Source organism: Callorhinus ursinus, unplaced genomic scaffold (assembly GCF_003265705.2).
Source record: "Callorhinus ursinus isolate GAN/ISIS: 27379988/994484 unplaced genomic scaffold, GSC_fseal_2.0 scaffold35, whole genome shotgun sequence".
NCBI classification, from domain to species: domain Eukaryota; kingdom Metazoa; phylum Chordata; class Mammalia; order Carnivora; family Otariidae; genus Callorhinus; species Callorhinus ursinus.
Genome location: NW_027397097.1, coordinates 5693951 through 5718210, shown reverse-complemented (window position 1 = coordinate 5718210; position 24260 = coordinate 5693951). Strand labels below are relative to the sequence as shown.

General features: G+C 36.2%; 1 protein-coding gene across 11 annotated transcripts in view; it reads right to left on the bottom strand.

Annotated features, from left to right (window-relative positions):
* Positions 1–24260, bottom strand: part of EMSY (EMSY transcriptional repressor, BRCA2 interacting) — an 88108-nt gene that overhangs the window by 37431 nt on the left and 26417 nt on the right. For all 11 annotated transcript variants that reach the window (XM_025894226.2, XM_025894229.2, XM_025894231.2 and 8 more), the window contains 2 exons: positions 23334–23610; positions 10700–10954 (listed from right to left, as the gene is read on the bottom strand). In XM_025894226.2, coding sequence (XP_025750011.1) covers positions 10700–10954; positions 23334–23610 — 532 coding nt within the window. The remainder of the gene's footprint in view (positions 1–10699; positions 10955–23333; positions 23611–24260) is intronic.

The window sequence follows — 24260 nt, the reverse complement described above, 5'->3', positions numbered from 1 at the left end:
GCTTAAGACACATAAAAAGAAGTACACCTCCCCCAATAACCACAGACAGAAAAAACTTAATGGAATCATAAGAGATTACTTTGCTCAGTCCTATGCAAATAGGTTGAAAATTTAGATCAAACAGATTATTATCTAGAAAAATATTAGTTATCAAAATGGGCTTCAGAAAAGACAGGTATCTAATTAGACAAATTTCCTTAAGATAAATTTTAAGGACTCCTCCCCCTTCATCAATAAATAGCAGGCCCAGATAGTTTCACAGAACAATTCTATAGTCCTGTAAAAAGAAGATAATTACAATGTATTTAAAACCATTCCTCTTTAAAGTTCTCATCATCAGAAAAAAAAAATTTGTAACTTTGTGGTGATCAGTATTAACTAAACTTGTTGGGGTGAGTATTTCATAATATATACATATATCAATCAAAAAATTATGTTATACACCTAAAAATAATACAATGTTATATGTCAATTATATCTCAATTAAAAATGAAAACCATTCAAAGACCAATTTCTGACAAGAGAGCATGAGGAGCTCTGCTAATCTGCTAACCCAATGGAACTAGTAAAATGATAACCAATGAGAAGCTCTGGAAATAGTCCCGAGGACAAATGAAGAAACATCTACTCAAGAGTATATAGAAAAATTCAGTAAGAAAGGAGAGATCTGTGGTATTTAAACTAAGACCTGTCCCTCCTTACCCACTAAGAGTGAGGGAAAGACTCCTCCCCAGACTGCTGTAGTCAAGAACACAAGGTTTCCTCTTATTCCAGCTCCCTGTTAGAGGGCTTTCTTCCGAGGAGCAGCAGGACTTCAGTTTACCTCATCCTGCCCCCAGGTAAGTATTGCTAAGCCCCAGGCAAGTGATGTCAAGAAGTATGCATTCCCTTCTTCTGCCAATCCCCCAACTGATGGAACAAAGGCTATACTTTGGGCACAAGGCTACTGAGAAACTGGAGTCCTGATCACCATTGCCCTAGCTTATGAGGTGGTGGCTCTACCACCAGGAGAAGCAAGCCAAGAGGATATCAGGCTGCTGCCCACACTCCTACCCTTGCCTTCACTGAATGCTCAGGTTCTAGAGCAGGAGTGTCATTCAGAGAAGAGCTCCAGAGCTGCCTGAGGGTAGAAACAGATGATAAAATAGGTAGTTTGCAATCTCTTCCCAAAGGAACTGACTTCATTTGTAATAGAGCACGGAGAAGTTTAAGCTCTCAAGAACAGTTGAGGACGTGATGAAAGGCAACTGGAAGAAGATTTATGGATTTCAGAAAAAACAGTCGGGGCACCTGGGTGGCTCAGTTGGTTAAGCGTCTGCCTTTGGCTCGGGTCATGATCTCAGGGTCCTGGGGTTGAGCCCTGCGTCGGGCTCCCTGCTCAGAGGGGAGTCAGCTTGTCCCTCTCCCTCTGCCCCTCAACCCTGCTCATGCTCTCTCTCAAATAAATAAAATGTTAAAAACAAACAAGCAAAAAACCCCAACATTCAAGACAATAGGCCAGATAGCTTGCAGAAGAGGACTGAGGTATAAGGAAGCTAAGAGGAACCCTCCTGTGGTCAGAACAAATACACCTCTGAAACTATTCCAAAAATTTAGATTAGTTTGTAAAGCAACTTAAGACTCCAAGACACTGTTGAAAACAAGAGTAGTTTAACAGTTGGGTGTGGTCAGAGAAAGAGCAGGAGAGAGTCACACTGATTCCACTGTCATCTCAGAACTGTGGGCATACCCAGAGCTGTAACTCCCTGAGCAACAGGATCAGAAGCTTACTTCACTAAAATAATCGATCTAGTTACAAAACAACAAATAATGAAGTAAATAACAAAAAAAAATCACAGACTGGGAAGGTACAAGAAGATCAATCTAGGTACAATATATAATGCCTAATATCTAAAATATCAAGGGGTGCCTGGCTGGCTTAGTTGTAGAGCATGTGACTGTCAATCTCAGGGTTCTGAGTTCAAGCCCCACGTTGGGCATGGAGTCTACTTTTTAAAAAATAATTAAGTAAACTAAATAAAATATCAATATAAATATCTAAAATGTCCAGTTCCAACAAAATACAAGGAGGCATACAAAGAAACGGGAAAATATGACCCATACACTGGGAAAAAAAGCAGGCAACAGAAATTCCCTATGAGAGCAAACACATGTCAGATTTAACAACAAAAGACTTCAAAGTAGCCATTATAAATATGTTCACAGAAGTACAGAAAAGCATTATCATAGAAGTAAAAGAGGATATGACAACAAAGTTGCATCAGAGTATTAATAAAGCAATAGGAATTACAAAAAAAGAACCAAAGGGGAAATTTGGGGTAAAAAAGTATAGTAACTGAAATAAAAAATTCGCTAGAGGGGCTCAAGAGTAGATTTGAACGGCAGGAAAAAATAAAAGAGCAAATGTGAAAATAGAGCAATTAGATTATGCAAGCTGAAAAAAGTGTCAGAGAAAAAAGAATGAAGAAAAATGAACAGAACCTCAGAGAAATGTAGAACAGCAGCAAGTGCCCAAAAATATGTAACAGAACTACCAAAAGAAAAGAACAGCAAGAAAAGAGAAGAAGAAATATTCAAAGAAATTGCCGAAAATGTCCTAAATTTATTGAAAAGCAGTAACTTATACATTCAGGAAGCTCTACAAACTCCAAACAGAATAAACACAAAGAGATCTATAAACAGACACATCATACTAAAAATGCTAAAAGTCAAAAGCAACAGAAGAAATCTTGAAAGTAACATAAAAAAACCAACTTATCACTTATAAAGGAACTGCATTAAGGTTAATAACTGACTTCTCAGCAGAGACTGTGGACTTTAACAGGCATTGAGACAACTATTCCAAGTGTTCAAAGAAAAAAAACTGCCAACCAAGAATCCAATATCCAGCAAAGCTATTTTTCAGAAATGAAGGCAAAATAGACTACCAGATAAACAAAAATGGAGGGACTCTGTTGCTAGTAACAATGTGTTGCCTTACAAGAGACACTAAAGGAAGTTCTATGAAAAGAAGGAACAAGGAACAAAACTTTGATGTTCACTCTTGACAGTTATACTCAACATTTTACTAGAGACTCTAGTCAGGGAAATTAGGCAAGAAAAAGAAATACAAGGCATCCAGACTGTAACAGCAGAAATCATCTCTATTTGTAGATGACATGATCTTTTATATAGGAAATCCTAAGAAATTCACCTAAAACTATTAGAGCTAAAAAATGAGTTCAGCAAAGGTATGGGGTATCAAATCAACATAAAAATCAGTTGCATTTGTATAAATTAGCAACGAATATCCAAAAAATGAAATTAACAATTTCATTTACAGTAGCTTCAAAAAAATACTTAGGAATAAATTTAACAAAAATGTAAAATTTATACTCCAGAAACCATACAACATTGATGAAATAAATTAAAGAAGATCTAAATAAATGGGAAAACATCTCATGTTCATGGACCAAAAGATTTAACATTATTAAGATGGTAATACTCCTAAACTGACCTACAGATTCAATGCAATCCCTCTCGGAATCTCAGTTGACTTCTTTATAGAAATTGATAAGCTGATTCCAAAATTCTTATGGAATTGCAAGGGACCCAAATAGTCAAAACAATCCTTAAAAACAGAACAAGATAATAGTAATTACACTTCCTGGTTTCAAAAAGTACTGCAAATCAGTGGTAACCAAAACAATGTGGCACTGGCATATGGATACACATACAAATTAATGGAACAGAATTGAGAGTACAGAAACAAACCCACACATGTGGTTGACTGATTTTCAATAAGGTACCAAGACAGTTCAGCGGTGGGGGTGGGAGGGGGGGGAGACAGTCTTTTCAATAAATGGTACTGGAAAAAATGGATAGCCATATGCAAAAGAATGAAATGGGAGGCTTACTTCACATCATAACAAAATTAACTCAAAATGGCTCAAAGACCTAAATTTAAGAGGTAAAACTATCAAACACTTAGAAAAAGACAAAGAGATAAATCTTTATGATCAGGGATTTGGTAAAAGATTCTTAAATATGATACCAAAAGCATAAGCAACATTAGAAAAAATAAACTGGACATCACCAAAATGAAAAACTTTTGTAATAGGACATCATCAAGAAAGTGAAAAGACAACCAACAGAATGGCAGGAAATATTTGTAAATCATATATCTAATAAAGGTTTAATATCTAAAATATATAAACTAAAAAAAACTACTACAACTCAGTGATAAAAAGATAACCCAATTTAAAAATGGACTAAGGATATAAATAAATATTTCTCCAAGGAGGATATAAAAAGGGCCAATAAGCACAGGAAAAGGTGTTTGACATCATTAGTCATCAGAAAAATGCAAATCAAAACCACAGTGAAATACCACTTCACACAAGCTAGGAGGGCTAGAATCGAAGTCAGAGAATAACAGGTGTTGGAAAGGAGGACGAGAAATTGGAACCCTCATACACTAATGGAGATGTAAAATGGTAGTCATTTTGGAAAACAGTCCAGTAGTTTCTCAAACAACTATACATAGTTAACATACAGCTGAGCAATTCAACTCCAAGGTATATACACAAGAGAACTGAATACCCAAAAACTTACACATGAATGCTTTCCACAGAATATACTCATAACAGCCAACAGGTGGAAAAAATCCAAATGTATATCAGTGGACAAATGGATAAACAAAATGTGAAATATTATTTGGCCATAAAAAGGAATGAAATACCAATACATGTATGAACCTTGAAAACACTGTTAAGCGAAAGAAACCAGTCACGAAAGACCACATATTACATGAGTCCATTCATATGAAAATCCAGAGACAGAAAGTAGATTAGTGGTTGCTTAGGGCTGGAGAGGTTGTCATAGGGAGCAGAGAATGATAACTAATGGTTACAGGGTTTCTTTTCAAAGTGATGAAAATGTTCTAAAATCAACATGGTGATGGTCACACATATCTGTGAATATACTAAATACTACTGAACTGTACACTTTGAATGGTTATTTGAATGGTATATAAATTATATCTCAATAAAGCTTTTTAAAAAAAAAAATCCAAGCATTTTTAAAAAGGAAAATATTACAAGTCTTTCTTGAAAGCACACATAACATTAAACTAAAGTCTGACAAAGACTGTACCCAAAAAGAAAACTACAGACCAACTTCCCAAGACTAGCAATACACAATCAATTCCTCATACTGGGATAAATTGGAAAATATTTAAAGGTAAAAAATGTGAACTGTAACTAAAAATCTAGAAGCATTAAAGACTACACTGATAAATTCAACTATATAAAAACAAAAAAGGATCTACACAGCAGAAGTCCGCATAAATAAAGTCAACAACAGACAGACAAATGGGGAGGAAAATCTCTGCAAATCATGAAACACACACAAGACTTACTAATTATCCTGATACAATAAAATTCCCAGAAATTGATGAGAAAAATACTACAGTAGAAGTATGGACAATGAATACAGACTACACACAAAAAATAAAATACGAAGGGCTCTCAAACATAAAGAGTTGTTCAAACTCACTCTAGATATGAGAAATGAAAATAAAACAACACAGAGAAAATGAAATACTTAAGTATAAATGTAACAAAACGTGTAAAGGATTTGTACACTGAGAACTGTGAAACACTGATGAAAGTGAAAGAAGACCTAAATGAATGGAGTGCCACACTCTGTTCATGAACTGGGTAACTCAACACAATGTCAATTCTTCCTAAACTCATCTAGAAGCTTAATGCAATTCCTAGAAAAATCCCAGTAAAGTTTTACTACACACAGATACATTTAATCTTCAATTTATATAGAAAGGCAACAAAACTAGAATAGCTAAAATAATTTTGAAATAGAAAAATAAAGTGGAAGGAATCACTCTATCTACATTAGAGCTTCCTATATAGCTATTATAATCAAGACAGTATGGTACTAACAGAGAGACAGACACAAAGATCAATGAAACAAATGGAGTACCTAAAAATAAACCCACACAAATATGCCCAACTGATTTCTGACAAAGATGCCAAAGCAATTCAATAGAGTTTGATAGCCTTTTCAACAAAGGGTGCAAAAGCAATTACATCCACAGGCAAAAAAAAATTAACCTTGACCTAAACCTCACACTTAATTATATAAAAATTCACTCAAAATAGATTATGACTTGGATAAAACTATAAAACTTTTAGAGAAAAAAATAGGAGAAAAATGTTAAAACCTAGAACTATGCAAAGTTCTTTGAATTGATACCGAAGACATGATCCATAAGAGGAAAAACTGATAAACTAGACTGAATCAAAATCTAGTATGAGTGAACAACCCAGAGCTAATTAGTGGGACTTTATTACTAACATATTCCTCCTATAACTATGATGGTTAGACTTCTTAAAGCAGTCATGGCATAAGACTCTACAACTGAGGAGCTTAAGACAGATGGGGAAAACAGGGTTAGAAGGCTAAAGTTTTTGAGTCAATCTAGAAAAGCTTTTATAAGCATTTTCACATGGAATAAAAGAGAGTCCAGACAACATAATAAATATATAGTATCATATAGCCACACTAGATTTTGTATAATTAACTATACCTTGTGCTCACTAGAAATTTTTTAGTATCTCCTACCCCTGCTGTTCAAAAGAGATGATTAAAAATTCATTTTTGGAATAAGACAAGCATTACCCTGATACCAAAACCAGATAAAGACACCAGGGGAAAAAAAAGAAAAAAAGAACTATAGGCCAATATTTCTGATGAACACAGATGCAAAAATCCTCAACAAAATACTAGCAAACTGCATCCAACAATACATTAAAAAAATCATTCACCACCATCAAGTGGGATTTATTCCTGTTGCAAGGGTGATTCAATATTTGCAAATCAATCAATGTGATACATCACATTAATAAGAGAAAGGGTAAGAACTATATAATCATTTCAGTAGATGCAGAAAAGGCACTTGACAAAGTATAACATCCATTCATGGTAAAAGCCTTCAACAAAGGTTTAGAGGGAACATACCTCAACATAATAAAGACCATATATGAAAAACCCACAGCAAACATCATACTCAATGGGGAAAAACTGAGAGCTTTCCCCCTAAGGTCAGGAACAAGACAAGGATGTCTACTCTCACCACTTTTATCCAACATAGAACTGGAAGTCCTAGCCACAGCAATCAGACAACAAAAAGAAACAAAAGGCATCTAAATCAGTAAGGAAGAAGTCAACCTTTCATTATTTGCAGATGACATGACACTCTATACAGAAAACCTGAAAGACTCCAAAAACACCCGCTAGAACTAATATATGAAGTCAGTAAATTCACAGGATACAAAAAACACAGTAAATTCACAGGATACAAAAACAGAAATCTGTTGCATTTCTATACACCAATAATGAAGCTGCAAAAAAGAAATTAAGAAACAATCCCATTTATAATTATATCCAAAACAATAAGATACCTAGGAATAAAACTAACCAAAGAGGTAAAAGAGTTATACTCTGAAAACTGTAAAACACTGATGAAATTCAAGATGACACAAAGAAATGGAAAGACATTCCATGTTCATGGATTGAAAGACCAAATATTGTTAAAATGTCTATATTACTCAAAGCAATGTACACATTTAATTCAATCCCTATCAAAATACCACCAGCATTTTTCACAGAGCTAGAACAATCCTAAAATTTGTATGGAACCACAAAAGACCCTGAATAGCCAAAGCAATCATGAAAAAGAAAAGCAAAGCTGGAGGCATCACAATTCCAGATTTCAAGTTATATTACAAAGCTGTAGATATCAAAACAGTATGGTACTGGCACAAAAAGAGACACACAAATCAACAGAACAGAACAGAAAACTCAGAAATAAACCCACAAATCAATTAATCTTTGACAAAGCAGGAAAAAATATCCAATGGGAAAAAGACAGTCTCTTGAACAAATGGTATGGGGAAAACTGGGCAGCAACATGCAAAAGAATGAAACTGGACCACTTTTGGGGTGCCTGGGTGGCTCAGTCAGTTAAACATATCTGCCTTTGGCTCAGGTCATGATCCTGGGTCCTGGGATTGAGCCCTGCATCAGGCTCCCTGCTAATTGGGAAGCCTGTTCTCCCTCTGTTCCCCCCACTGGTGCTCTCTCTCTCTCTCGCTCTCTATCTCAGATAAATAAATAAAATCTTTTTTTTTTTTTTTTTAATGTAAATAAAAAAAATCTTAAAAAAAAAAAAAAAGAAAAGAAAAAGAAACTGGACCACTTTCTTACACCATACACAAAAATAAATTCAAATGGATTACAGACCTAAATGTGAGACCTGAAACCATAAAAATCCTAGAAGGGAACACAGGTAGTAACTTCTCTGACATTGGTTGTAACAATTTTTTTCTAGATATGTCTCCTGAAGCAAGGGAAACAAAAAGCAAAAATAAACTTGGGGACTACATCAAAATAACAGGCTTCTACATAGTGACAGTGAAGGAAACATCAACAAAACTAAAAGCTATGGAATGGGAGAAGATATTTGAAAATGACATATCTGATAAAGGGTTAATATCCAAAATATATAAAGAACTTATAAAACTCAACACCTAAAAAACAAATAATCCAATTAAAAAAAAAGGACAGAAGACATGAACAGACACTTCTCCAAAAAAAGACATTCAGATGGCCAAGAGACACATGAAAAGATGCTCATCATCACTTATCCTCAAGGAAATGCAAATCCGAACTACAATGAGATATCACCTCACACCTGACAGAATGGCTAAAATCAAAAACATAAGAAAGAGTGTTGGCAAGGACCCTCATGCACTGTTGGTGGGAATGCAAATTGGTGTAGCCACTGTGGAAGACAGTATGGAGGTTTCTCAGAAAGTTAAAAATAGAACTACCCTATGATGTAACAATCGCACTATTGGGTATATCTACCCAAAGAATATAAAAACACTAATTTGAAGGGATACATGCACCCCTATGTTTACTGCAGCATTATTTTCAATAACTAAACTATGGAAGCAGCCGAAGTGTCTACTGATAGATGAATGGAGAAGGAAGATGTTGTGTGTGTGTGTGTGTGTGTGTGTGTGTGTATATACACACAATGGAATATTATTCAGCCATAAAGAAGACTGAAATCTGGCCATTTACAACAACATGAATGGAGCTAAAGAATATAATGCAAAATAAGTCAGTTGGAGAAAGACAAATAATGTAGGATTTCACTGAAATGTGGAATTTAAGAAACAAAACAAATGAGCAAAGGGAAAGAGACAGAGAGAGAGAGAAAGAGAGAGAGAGAGAGAGAGAAACTTAGAAACAGACTCTTAACTATAAAGAACAAACTGATGGTTACCAGAGGGGAGGTGGGGGGGGAGGATGGGTTAAATAGGTGATGGGGGTTAAGGGGTGCACTTGTTGTGATGAGCACGAGGTGATAAGTGGAATTGTAGAACCACTATATTGTACACCTGAAACTAATACAACACTGTATGTTAACTAACGAATTAAAATAAAAACTAAAAAGAAAGAAATCTTGTCATTTGCAACTATGTGGATGGACCCTGAGGGTATTAAGTGAAATAAGACAGAAAGACATGATCTCACTTACATGTAGAATCTTAAAAAAAACAAACAAAAAAAGGACTCACAGATACAAAGAATACTGATGGTTGCCAGAGGCAGGTGGTGGAGGGCTGCCCAAAATGGGTAAAGGTGGTCAGAAGGTATAAACTTCCAGTTATAAGATAAATGAATCCTGAGCATGTAACCTACAGTATGGTGACTATAGTTAATACTGTACTGTACCTGAAAGTTGCTTAGAGAATAAATCTTAAAAGTTCTCATCACAGGAAAAGAAATGTTACTATGTGTAATAATGGATATTAACTAAATTACTGTAATCATTTTGAATTATATAAAGAAATTATGTTGTACACCTATAAGTAATACAATGTTTGAGATATGTCAGTCATATCTCAAAACTAGTAATAAAATGTTCCTATCAAAAAACAAATCTGAAAATGTCAGCATCCTCAATGCTTCTTTTACCACCAAATAAAGTCCAGACTCATTGGAGGAAGAAAAAAAGCCATTTCCATTTCTTAAAGATATTAAGTATATTAAGAGTCTTTTCAATTTCCCTGTGTTTGAACCCCCATCCTACTTGCTTTTCCATTCAATACTTTTATGATTCAATAACTTACACTAATTGACTCCTACTTCTGAGTTTCCACTGTGCTAGAGATGCTTTCAATAAACTCCTAAATTATTATTCCACAAACTTCTTCATTGTACACAATGTCTTATAATCTTAGCACCTCTGCTCATACAATTTTATGCCAAATTCATAATATAGCATTCTAACATAAAACTCTCCAGACTAATTTTTTGACTGCCTACTTTCTATAACCCCAATGCATCCAGAGTATAATTTTAAAATCTGGGTTTGCTTCCTCAGCTTCCTTATCTCCCTGGAGAGTTCATTGAAAATAACTGTTCCTGCTGAGCAAATTGCTTTTTTTCTCATTTCCATTCCCAAACTCCAGTTCTTTATATAAGTATTTCCAACAGGAGGCTCTCAAAACATATTTTGGAATTAAAACTCTGGTGCTTGAGGGAACTGTATATCCATATATACTCACAGTCTCCAGAGAAGTAGTGACTAGGGAAGAATTACATCTTATAAACATTTTCCAGTTACCTGACTCCTGTTTGATTTGAATGGTAGGCTTGATACCAGGTGGCAAAGGAGATTGCTGAGGCTGTTGCTGATGAGATACTGGAGCAGGCTGGGCCACCTGTTGCTGGGTCTGTTGCTGCACTTGATGTAACTGCTGCTTAGGAGACTGTTGATGCTGTTTAGGAAACTGTGCAAGAATCTGAGTTGGGGCACCTACTAAACTTTTGGGGGAAGGAAGTCTGGTTGATGCCATTTTGATCGCTGATGTAGATACGCCTGTAGAAGAGTAGGGGGAAAAGAATTTATTTAATAGTAAAGCAGTTAAAGCTACTTCTTGTAGAAGATGATAAAGACCAGGTAAATCAATAAAAACAATGATTAAGCACCTGTTAAATGTCATACATAATATGTGGTATTTTACATATTTGACATACAGTCCTCAAACTTTGCAAGGAAGGCATTGCTCTCACACTCAAAAAAATTGATTTTCCCTTGGTGAGAGTTAAGAGTGAAAGATAAAATAACAGGAAGGATACTCACATGTCTCTCAATAAATTTTGTTGGAAAATAAGGTTCTAAATGTGAATAATATAAGAACACAGCAAACTAAGTTTTGAATTATTTGCAATACATTTTTGAAAAATTACTTTTCAGGTTCCAATAAGTCAATTTAAATAAGGCAAGAGAAAATATTTCACACTGAAACATTCATCTTTTGAACTATTCAGCATGGCAAAGTAGCTTTTCAGGATCTCATTTCTGATGATCTATAAATTAAAGTCATTTCTTGAGAACTCTAACTGGGTCATTAAGTAACCTGTGAAAAATTACAAGTGGGCATACTCAATACATCCATTGCAAAACAATTCTAATGACATATGGAATTAAGACATTGTTTCTTAGGGCAATGCTAATATTAGCAGCATGCATAGGTAAGGAGTACCAGTAAGTTCCACTAAAGATGTACGAGTTTGAGAGAAATTCTTCCCTCTCCCAGGTATTTCTTCAGTAATTTTCTTACAATTCTTCAATAACAAAATAGGACTAGTATCTGTAAATGATTTAATTTTCCTAACAACCTGGAATTTAACTCATCAACTTTTTGAGCACTGCTGAAATGAAATGAAACTCATAAATTAATAGCTCAATTGTCAAATTCTTAGGCTATTTCACACCTTCTTCTTCCATACCCTCCATTATGACAATTACCTTGCATTACAGAAAAAATTTTAAACAATATCACATTTCTATCTAAAATGTTCTGGAGAATGATAAAGATGGAAAAGAAACCTTGAGAAGTCATTCTGATTCCCAGGGGCCTCAGCTCCCCCATCTGTTGAATTTTCCTTGCCCTATAGGTCTCTAAGGGTTGCTGTGTGGATCAGGTAAAATCAGACTGAGGACTACTTTGAGAGACAAAAGGTGTAATCAGAATCACCGGGAGGGCTTACCCACATTACCTACATATTGTCTCACCTCACCCAAACCCAACCCTCTCCAAATACTAGTATTTGACATGTGTGTAATACTGCTTAGTTGTGCTGAACAAGATTATCTCTGGAGCCCCGTTCGGCACCAACATTTTATGACTCAATGAATATAGTTTTATACAAGTGAAAGATATTATTTTTAAACTATTTAAAAGCTCTAACCTTTATACTAAATTTATAATGAACTCCTGTATTGAGATAAACTCTGTACATCGTAAACTCCCTCTGTTCTCCAAAGAGTTTTTTATAGTAAAAGTATGTGATGTAAAAGCAGTCAGGATAACTTGAGACTCTGAGAAGTATGTCCAAATCATGCCTTCAACATATAAACACATTACCAGCTGTATAATCTGATTGAAGTACTTAATCTGAGTATTTGTTCATTCAGTAAAAATTTACTGAGCACATACTTTATGCTAGATCCTTGGGAAACTATACTGTATCCACGAAACTGTCCTGACCCTCAGAAAGGTTACAAGAGAAGATAATCAAATGATTATACAAATCTATTATTTCAAACCGTAATGAAGGCTATTTTTGTTTTAACAAGTGAAAGGTCCTCTTCCTTTTGCCCTTTGTTTCCCAAACAATTCAGCACTAAAGCTGTCAGCTAGTGCAAAGCAAGATGAACAACTAGGTAGCTAAACAGAAGAGTGGCTTAGCAGGTGCTCGCTTCAGCAGCACATATACCAAAATTGGAAGAAGAGTGGCTTAGCAGGAAACGTCAGAGCCCACTGCAGAAACAGGTCTAGCAGGGAAATCAGAGTAAGACGAGGAGGGTGTCCATGCTGGGAAACTCAGGACACAGCACGCATGTACAGTCACAGCCCCGTAAGCCAGAGAGGAGTTCCATGAGTGCAAGCCACCCCACAGAGAGTCTCAAAGCTTGAGCAGAATGTCCACTGGAAGGGGTGGCTAAAGTGGTATCAGAATCCAAAAGAAATGAAAAGGCCTTCTGGGTGGGAAGGCAGCCTGTCATAGGTGTTAGAGCTGAGAAGGGGTGAGACTGGCATCCATGCAGAAGGGTAATGTGGGGAGAGTGTCAGAAACAGGTGGGGTGACGCAGGAGTCTACAGGATGTCAGAGCCCGAGTGGAGTGAGAAAGGCCTCTGCATGGCGATGGGGGCAACGGCAACAACAACAGACTGGTTGCTTACGGGAGAACTGATAAAATAAGTAAATAAATGAAAGATAATGGAAGTTAGGTTTTTCACTATCAAAGAAGGGAAAGGAGAAAACTAGAGTTGTTTGACTGAAATTAGATACATGAGTATGAACCCACAGTTTTCATTATATAGAAATAAACATAGATATAAATATGTGTGCGTATAAATGTACACACATAACATAGCAGTAGCATATCTAGCACCCAGATTCTAGCTAATTATGACTTTCCACTAAAAGGAATCAGGGTTCCTTGGAACAATGGCTGATCCCAGGGCTAGAGTAGGAAAAGTACAAGATGAGCTTGGTAAATATAAAATTTTTACTCCTCTTCTGTTATGTCTTTAACAGGAAATTGACTGTTTAAAGCAAAAATAATAGCAGTGCAATGTGGGGTTTGTAATGTATAGAATTAAAATGGAGGACGACCATAGCACAGGATGAGAGAGAGAAAACAGAAGAGTACTATTCGAAGATTCTAACACAATATGGGAAGTGGTATATTACTTCAAGAGAGACTGTTATAAATTAAAAACGCATAATGTAAGCTCTAGAGCTGAGTTCTCAACCAAGGGCAGCTTGCCCCTTCCTACTCCCAGCGGTGGCAATCACTGGAGACATTTTTCATTGTCACGACAGGGGCTATGGCTACCAGTATCTAGTAGTAGGCAGAGGTGAGAAATGCTATTAAACGTCCTATAATGTGCAGGTTAGCCCCTCATAGCAAATAATTATCTGGCCCAAAATGTCCATATGTGAAGGTTGAGACCCAACTCTAGAAGTATTTAAAAAGTGTAAAAAAAAAGTATACACACACAGACACACACACACACACACAGCTAAGAAGCCTGTTAAGAAGCCAATTGAAGAGATAAAATGAAATCCTTTTTTAAAAAAAATCAACAAATCCAAGAGATGAGAAAAGAGGGAAAAGGAAACAAAGAACAGAGAGGATGAATAAAAAACAATTATCAAGATAGTAGAACTTGAATTCAATCATATTGATAATTACATTGAAATGTAAATAGACTCAGTAATTCAATGAAAAGGCAGAGATGGTCAGGATTAAAAAAAAAGTAAGCCTTAACTATATAATGTTCATAAGAGATACATTTTATTTATCTTTTAAAAAGATTTTATTTTTAAGTAACCTCTATACCCAACGTGGGGCTCAAACTTACAACTCCAAGATCAAGAGTCGCATGCCCTACTGACTGAGCCAGCCAGGTATCCCAAGAGATGCATCTTAAACACAAAGGACAGATGGGTTAAAAGTAAAAGGATGAAGAAAGATATATCATGGAAACACTAATTATAAGAAAGCTGGATGGGGCGCCTGGGTGGCTCAGTCATTAAGTGTCTGCCTTTGGCTCAGGTCATGATCCCAGGGTCCTGGGATCGAGCCCACATCGGGCTCCCTGCTCAGCCGGGAGCCTGCTTCTCCCTCTCCTACTCCCCCTGCTTGTGTTCCCTCTCTAGCGGTCTCTCTCTCTGTGTCAAATAAATAAATAAAATCTTTAAAAAAAAATAAAGTTGGATGGCTACGTTAATATCAGAAAAGGTAGACATTAAAACAAGAAGTATTACCAGAGGAAAAAAGCAATGCTTTATAAAAAGGAGGTGACTTCATCAAGAAGAAACAAAAGTCAACTATACTTCACTAATAAAAAAATTTTTTTAAAAAGACAACAATCCTAAATGTGCATGCACCTAATAAAAGAGATCAAAATACATGAGACAAAAACTGACAGTGTTGAAAAGAGAAATGCACAAGGCTGCAGTTATAGTTGGAGATATTTACACTCCTCTCTCAGTAACTGATATTACAAGTAGACCAAAAAAAAAAAATTAAAAAAAGGATATTTGAACAATTCTATTAACCAATTTAACCTCATTGATAGGTACAAGACCAAATAAAAAAATCAATTCTTCTAAAACCATTTACTAAAGAATCTAATGCAGTATATACTCTTAGTTGCTTGGTTAATTTTCTTTCTCCTCTGCCTTTTGTCCCAACAAAAACCCATTTTCTCCCCTCAAAAGGATCCACCTTCCTGGGTACTGCCATTTATTTTTTGGAGGGTCCCAAATCAGCCCTAGAGGGCAATTTCCAACTGATCTAGGCCAGTCATGATGGCTCCATTCCTCTTGCCAGGGACTAATTTAGGCTAGGGTGTATGACACAGTTGTGGCCAACAAGACCTAAGATCCTTCTCCTGGGAACTTCTGGGAAAGGTATTCTCTTTCTTAAGAGAGACTCACGAAAGGGGACTGTCTCTTCTTCCTGTGCCCGTTGTCATATCTGGATGCGACACATGAAATTGTTGCACTCATCCTGCAACCATGATGTGAGCTACCTGAGAAAAAAGCTGACACACCAAGGAAAGCCTAGAAGAAACTTCTTGATGGCTCCAGTGAGCTGCTACTTAACTTAATTGGACTTCTCTGCTTCTGGACTTTTGGTTTTATGAGATAATAAATTTTCTTATTAAAAACCAATTGCTCAGTCAGATTTATGGAAAGTTATTCAATTATTTATCGAATTTGCAATTCAAGTTATATATTAATAACCCAGGGCTCCATAACAATCAAACATCTGAATGCCGAAAGAATACAGGCTACAGTGAATACCACTGAAGCAAACATAATAGGCCATATTTGGAGAAATTAAATACAGTTCAGGCTACACTGGTAATTCTGAATAAACATGAACTATTTGGAGTTTTAAAATGAGCCCCAAGGAAAGAATGAAGCCCAAGACACATTAAAAAAAAAAAAGTCATGTAAGTGAAGGGGAAAGAAGATCTGTAAGAATATCACCTGTGTTTTGTCTTACAGAGATTAAAGGAAAAAAACAGGTATTAAACAACTGACTGGTTAAACAGTATGCCATTCAAAAATTTTTTTAATCCTAGAAATTATACTCCCTCCACAATTTTTGTAAACAGGAGGAACAAAGACTTAATAGTGGACACATACTAGTAAAATATTCTAAGATGATATAGTTCAGGGAACTAAAATATAACTTTTAGCAACCTCTACTAAAAAAACTCCATCCCTCGGGGTGCCTGGGTAGCTCAGTTGGTTAAGTGTCTGCGTCTGGCTCAGGTCATGATCCCAGGGGTCTTGGGATCAAGCCCCACACGGGGCTCCCTGCTCAGTGGGGAGCCTGCTTCTCCCTCTCATTCTCCCTCTGTGCTCTCTGTCAAATAAATAAATAAAATCTTAAAAAAAAAAAAGATGACTGCTTCATATTTGATTCCTCCCCTATTCCCCCCTGTAGATAGCGTAGCTTTTTTTGTTATCTCTTAAATCTGTGTGACTCTTCCTGTTCCTCATAAGCCAGATAATAGGCTATTGTTCATTACACAGGTTGATTACCATGACCTTTCTATTTTTTATTCTACCTGTTTTTCAGATAAATCCTGTTGCCCTTGTCTTTTCTCATATTTTCGTGAGAGAAGTTTTCTTTCATGTCATTCTTCTCCTTATATTCCTTTGTGGATTTCATGAATTATCTACCCAATGTTGAGTGTGTCTTCCACTGACCTTTTATTTTCCCTCCTTGACCCGACTTCAACCTGAGTAACATATTGCTTTCAATTGTATCCACTAAATACTCCTGTTCTCTTTACTATATTGATTTTCTTTAGGCTCTCCTTGAATGCAGTTGCCATTTTCCATTTCTGTTTCATGAAATCCTTCCCTTATTAAATCCCCCAACCCTGTCAATTCAAATGTGGTCCTCATTTAGCACCTAAATTTTTTAAAAAACCTTAAAGTCATAAATAATTTTAGAGAACAAAAGCCCATCAGTAATCCCACCACTGTATCACAATAGCACTTTCCACTTTATGTATTAATGCCTTTTTATGTATTTGGAATAAAAAACCCATATTCCGTTTGGTATCATACTTTTTCATAAAATATTCTATTTTTCTAAATTACCCTAATTATTTGCAATGCTATTTAATATTTCTATTACTATTGCAGCTTATTAAATTCTCTCAATGTTGAGTATTTAGAGTATTTCTAGATTTTGATATTATAGATTTACCTATAGCAAACATCTTTGTGAATTTAATTGAGCCCTCTCTTTTCTTAGAACTGGCTTTCAGGAGCAGGATTACCAAATCAGAGGGCTGGAATTTTTTTTTTTTATAAGTACTCCACGAGTTTTTCATGGAGAGGGAACACAAGCTGGGGAAGCGGCGGAAGCAGGCTTCCCACGGAGCAGGGAGCCTGATGCGGGGGCTCGATCCCAGGACCCTGGCGTCACTACCTGAGCTGAAGGCAGACACTTAATGACTGAGCCACCCAGGCACCCCATGAAGCAGTCATCTAAGAAACTATTTCCTTCTATGCACATAAAGCACATTTCAACTACCACCTTCTTTTTGTATTACCAGCACCAGACCTACAACCACCAAATTAAAAATTATCTCTTCCAAACACTAAAGTGCACAGTGTGTATGTGTATGTTATTTTTCACCAAACAAAAAAAGAAAACATAATATGTACATATGTACTTACATATTTAAAAAACATAAGGATATGCATCAAAAACTAATGATGTAATATATGGTGATTAACATAACAATAAAAAATTAAAAAAAAACATAAGGATAAATAAAAAACTAGTTAAAGGAAAAAAAAAGGTTACCAATCAGGGAAAGACAAAAGAGGGTATAAGAATTGCAAATCAAAGATAGACTTCTCAGAACACACCTTGTTTGGTGGATTTGACTTTGGAAAATGAACTTTTTTGCAATTATAAATTAAATTAAGTAAAAAATTTTTAAATTGCCATCAGTAAAAACAAAACATAATGACGTAAAGTAACCTAACTGCATACCAGAAGAGCTTAACTACAGGGAAAAAAGTTTATTTCAAGTGACTTTAAAATATAGTAATTTGACTATATATCCTTACTGAGAATACCCTAAGAGCCAAAAGAACCGTAATAAAATCTTAAATTCTGTTCAATAATCATACTGGTAGTCATCATATTGATTCTGTTATTCTGAAACTATTATATGTTACAGGATAAACCAAATACATATAACTTTATTGTTAGAAACCAGGATTTTCAGCATAAGGAGAATAAAGATACAATTATGTAAACAGAAAAACAAAGAAGTAAAAACCCGTAATTCTAAATGGGAATTGATAACATAAGTATGAACTGATGATGTATTTCCTCCTCAAAAAAAGGGGGACTCTAGTTCTGTCCACAGAAAAGATTTAGAAACAATGACCAATCCAATAGCAATGACCATCCCCACAGTGCCCAGACTGTGGTATCTAAACACCATTTCTCACTAAGAAATCAGGGCTCCTTGAAAAAATGTCTAACTCCAAATCTGGGGCAGAAAATGTATGAACCTAGAACATCTCGTCATATCACAAAACAAGAACTATTAAGGACTAACATGGTTGTGTCAAAAGAATTTAGGAGCCAACTTCAAGAATTTAGGAGTCTCTTCAGAGACTCCCACTGGAATGTACGGGAAAATCTGAGCACCAAAGGAATATCTGCAATAAATTAAGACATCAAAAATCTTAATAATATGGAGAATAAAAATTTTACTGGTCACTGAACTAACTCATTAACTGAAAAAAATACTCAGGCATTTATCCTGCTTCTTCTATATGAACTATACCTCAGAGTAACGAATGGTAATAAGGGAAAATTCTTTTTTAAGAATTCCACCTCGTAAATGAAGAAAATAAAGATAAAATTCATTTTGCAACTACCAATGAAATGACCTAGGCAAAGACTATCAATAGCTATTAAAACAGTTGGTAATACTTGCACCTACTGATCAATGTTAATATCATTAAAGAGACAAATCGGACATTATGTGCCTCCTAAAGAGATGCAACAGCAAGTACACAATACCACTTAAAAAATATTCAATCCCGGGGAGCCTGGGTGGCTTGGTCAGTTAAGTGTCTGACTTCAGCTCAGGTCATGATCTCAGGGTCCTGGGATACAGCCCCACTCAGGGGGCAGTCGGCTTGTCTCTCTCCTCCCTCTGCCCCTCCCCCCCACTCATGCTCTCTCTCTCTCAAAAATAAATAAATCTTTAAAAAAAAAAATGTTCAATCCCCCATCTCCAAAAACAATCAGACTTAAATCTGATCAAGCTTCTTGATTTAACTACCAGTTTTATGGAAATATATGGAACAGAACTTGTAAAACCACACCATGGGGATAAAAATCAGTAAAAACTAGACTATGGGAAAATCTCATGAAAAATGATGGATTTCTTCAACAAATAAATTGTAAAGGAAAAAAAAAAGAAAAGGAAGAGAGACTTCTTAAGTTAAAAAAGACATAACCATATCAATCAATGTGTGGACTTTGGATCCCACTTTAAAAAAATGTTTTTTAATGCATGATCAAGGAACCTTTGATAGGAACTGAATTATTTTATTACATCAAGAAATTATCATGAAAAATTCTAGGTGATAGTGGCATTGTGAGTTGTGATCTTCTTTTTAGGGATACGTACTGAAGTATTTATAGCTGAAATTATATAATATCTGGGATCTGCTTCCAAACATTCCAGGTCAAAGGTGTGTGGAAGGAAATAGTAGGTATAGATAAAACAAGACTGACCATCCCTGAAGCTGGGCAATGGGCTCATGGGGGTTCATTTTACTGGTCTCTCTACTTACACATGATTGGAATTTTCCATAATAAAAAATGCTTTAAATCATCCTTCAAACTTTTATTTTTTAAAGATTTTATTCATTTATTTGAGAGAGAGAAGCGCAAGCAAGAGAGCACAAGCAGGGGGAGAAGCAGAGGGAGGAGAAGTAGACTCTCCCCTGAGCAGGGAGCCTGATATGGGGCTCAATCCCAGGACCCCGAGATCACAACCTGAGCCGAAGGCAGCCGTTTAACTGACTGAGCCACCCAGGTGCCCCTACATCATCTTTTAAACTTTCAGATGACAAACTCAGAGTAACCATTCTAATCGGTAGAATTTTAAGAATTCCCATACTCGACATATTAAGGGGTTCCTTTTCCTTCCCACAGCATGAGCCAACCATACACCCCTCCCCCGTTACCTTTGGAACCATCTCTATACTTATAAACATGGAATCACCTACCAAGTTACTGCCATTAAGACTCTTCCCCTCTAACACCAGCTGCCCCTACAAGAACAACCAGAGACAGATACATGAACTCTGAAACAGCCTATCTCTAGTCCCAACAAAGCCCACAATGAATGCCCTTCTCCCCCAGTTAGCCACATAGAAGCTGCTACAGGAGCCCTACAGTCAGAATGACAATTCTGGTCTGCATATTACCGCTTCCACTAACATTTATCTTTTTTAAAAGGAATTGCCTTAATTTTTTTTAGCATTAATATAATAGCTAAATTAAATGTCTCAAAGACTCAACAGAATCATATAGTTTCCCTGAGTTTCTGAATTCATGAGTTTATTATTATAGCTCTCATGCTCTATTGAATTCCAGTGAATTTCCAAGAAATCTCTGAGATATCTTGTTCAGTGCCCCTATAACTACTTGAAGCTCAAAAAGATACAGGATACTAAGAAGCAAAGGAGAAAATAGGGAAGCCCTAAATTCCCAAGTTTCAGAGAATACCTAGAAAAAAATAGTGTGAAAAACAGAAGAATGGAATATTCATTTTGCCTAAAGATATTTCATTAGTAGTGGGGCGCCTGGGTGGCTCAGTCCGTTAAGCATCTGCTTTCAGCTCAGGTCACTGCATTGGGCTCCCTGCTCAGCGAGGAGTCTGCTTCTCCCTCTGACCCTACCTCTGCTTGTGCTCTCTCTCTCTCTCTCAAATAAAGAAAATCTTAAAAAAAAAAAAAAGGTATTTCATTAGTAGCCAAGAGAAATACCCCTTTTATCTCAAGTAATAACATCTTCCTTTGGAAGAACAGTAATCTTTTTTTTTTTTAAAGATTTTATTTTATTTATTTGAGAGAGAGAGAGCACAAGAGCGGGTAGGGTCAGAGGGAGAAGCAGACTCCCCACTGAGCAGGGAGCCCGATGCGGGACTTGATCCTGGTACTCCGGGATCATGACCTGAGCCCGAAGGCAGCTGCTTAACCAACTGAGCCACCCAGGCACCCAGAACAGTAATCTTTCTAAGAGTTCAATAAACTTCAACAAACTGTGTGATGAGTACTGAAAGGGAAAAACAGTTATCACTGGATGATAGTTTTGATACAGGGTTCACTCAGGTAAGGAGAGAGGTGGCCTTTCCTTCTCTCACCTTCAAATTTTAAAATGGTGAATTTGGATCATGTTTGCAATCAACATTTTCAACAGACTTTCTGTATAAAAATTATTTCTATTTTTACTAATACTGTATTATAGTTTACTGCTGTGCAAATAGAAAAGTTAGAATTTTTTAATTAAAGTAACAAATAAAAGCAAATTTCAAGCCCCCTATTTTCCTGTCCTTGATTGAGACATTAAATAGGTATTAGAGCCAGAAAATAATGACAGATGCTTTCACATCCCAGCATCAGGGCTGTAGAGTAAAGGAATACTGACGGCGTCGCATCTACGTAGCCTCTTCCTTGCCTACACAGTTACACAGAACACACTAAACATTACGAAAACAATGGTGAAAAATACTTGTGTTTTCCTATTCTAGTGCTTGTGTTCACTCCTAGTTCATAAACTAGGATACTTTCAAGTCCCACTCTATATTTAGCTATGTACTGTTCAAGTACAATTCAATGAAAACTAATACTAAGTCGTGTTCTATTGTCTCTATGCTCCCTCTGATAGACTACAACCATGAGTATGATTTCTGTACAGCACATACTTCTCTCCCATCCTCATCTTAAGGCTCACCAACACTAAGAAGATTTCTGACAGTGTGCTATCTGCCTTCACAGGGAGGAACATGAGCATATGGAAGAGAGCTAAGCTTATTTAGGCTAACATGGAACTGAGATTTCCACATTTCCTTTCCTCTGGAATTACTAAGCAGTGATTGTTCTTCAGTTCAGCCTTAGTTCCTCTTAATATCTCCCATCATCCACCAATACAGAAAAACTTAGGGAGACTGAAGAAAAGGTGAATGACATGTCCTTGAAATCATCCTCTTCCTCCTGCTTCTTATCATTGGGTAACTTACTCTGAAGAGGTTGTATACTTAATGTTTCCCCTAAGAACCGTGGGTAAAATATGGCTGACTCGAACGACACAGCTTTGAACTGCATGGGTCCATTCATACACAGATTTATTCAATAAATACAGTACAGTATGAGAAATGTATTTTCTCTTCCTTACGATTTTAGTAACATTTTCTTTTCTCTAGCTTACTTGATTATAAGAATACGGTATAGGATGGATACAACATACAAAATATATCAATTGTTACTGGTAATGCTTCCGGTCAAAGTAGGCTATTAGTAGTTGAGTTCTGGGGGAGTCAAAAGTCATATGTGGATTTTCAACTGTGCCAGGGGTCAGTGCCCCTAACCCCTATGTTGCTCAAAAGTCAATTGTAATTTCAAGTTCCTCATTTAAGAATTTCATTAGGGGGGCCTGGCTGGCTCAGTCAGTAGAGTATGTGACTCTTGCGACTCTTGATCTTAGGGCTGTAAGTTCAAGCACCATGTTTGGTGTAGATTACTTAAAAATTTTTAATAAATAAATAAATAAATAAACAAACAAACATTTCATTATATTCAAGATATTTGCATATGCCTTTGAAATCTGTTAAAAGGGATAACGTACATTTTGTAAATATTAATTGCCTACTAGGTGATTAGGTACTATGCATTTGGAAAAGAAAAATCTTGGAGTAAGCCTGTTAATATGGGAAAACTAAGTAACCCACTATCTTGACATTCTCGGACTGGGGGAAGGGGAGTGGTAATTTCTGATATAAAAAGCAGGGATCTTCATACCCAAAGCCGAAAAATACACCCAGATGGTTTTCTTCAAAATCCCCATCTACCACAGGTACAGAATTACATGGCGGATCACCACTCACCTTGTGCTACTGTTGACATGACCACGGATGGTGTGGAAGATACGACAGCTGTCACTGCAACTGTACTGGGAATAGGTGACGGTGTAGAACTGCTGCTGCCACTGCTGCTACTACTGACCAGGGAGGACTGTGAAGCAGTTATAACCACTGGTGGCTTCTGGGTTGTGGAAGCAATGACTGATGTTGGTACAAGCTTAGTGACTGCTGCATAGTTATGGGATTTGGAGAGAATGTTGGGCACGAAGGTTGAACTTGGTGATGTGGTCACTATAATAACCTAAGGGAGGAAAAGTAAGTTATTTTCATGAACCCACTATACTACTAATGTATTTAGACTCAGTTATATATAATCCAAAAATAGCTTAGGAAATATGAAGAAACAATCCATCAAAGAGAAATACACAACTAAAAATATGCGTAAGCTTTCCTTTACTAGTAATCATCAAAATGTGTTTAAAAGAAACAACTTTTACCAACCAAATATTTTTAAAAACAATGTTCAATGCTGTATAAGATACAGTGAAATAAGCATTTCAATATACTGCTTAGGGAGTATAATGGGCACAATCTTTCTAGAAAGTAATTTGGATAATCATTCATTTATAAATATTTGTTGAGCATCTACTATGTGCCAGGCATGGTTCTAGATGCTGGGGACAGAGGAATGAACAAAGCAGACAAAGTTCACACTTGCAGGGAGCTAAATTCTAATAGGTGGGGAGGGAAACAATAAACAAATTAGAAAAGTAAATATATGTCATATAGAGATAAATGGAAGAGACAACAAAGCAGGGTAGGAAATAAAGAATATTGGGAGTACTGTGTTATTTTTTTATATAGTATTCAATGAAAATCTTTCTGATAAGGTAACATTTGAGCAGAAACTAGAAGCAGGAGTATGAACCATATTGCCACCTTGAGGAAGTG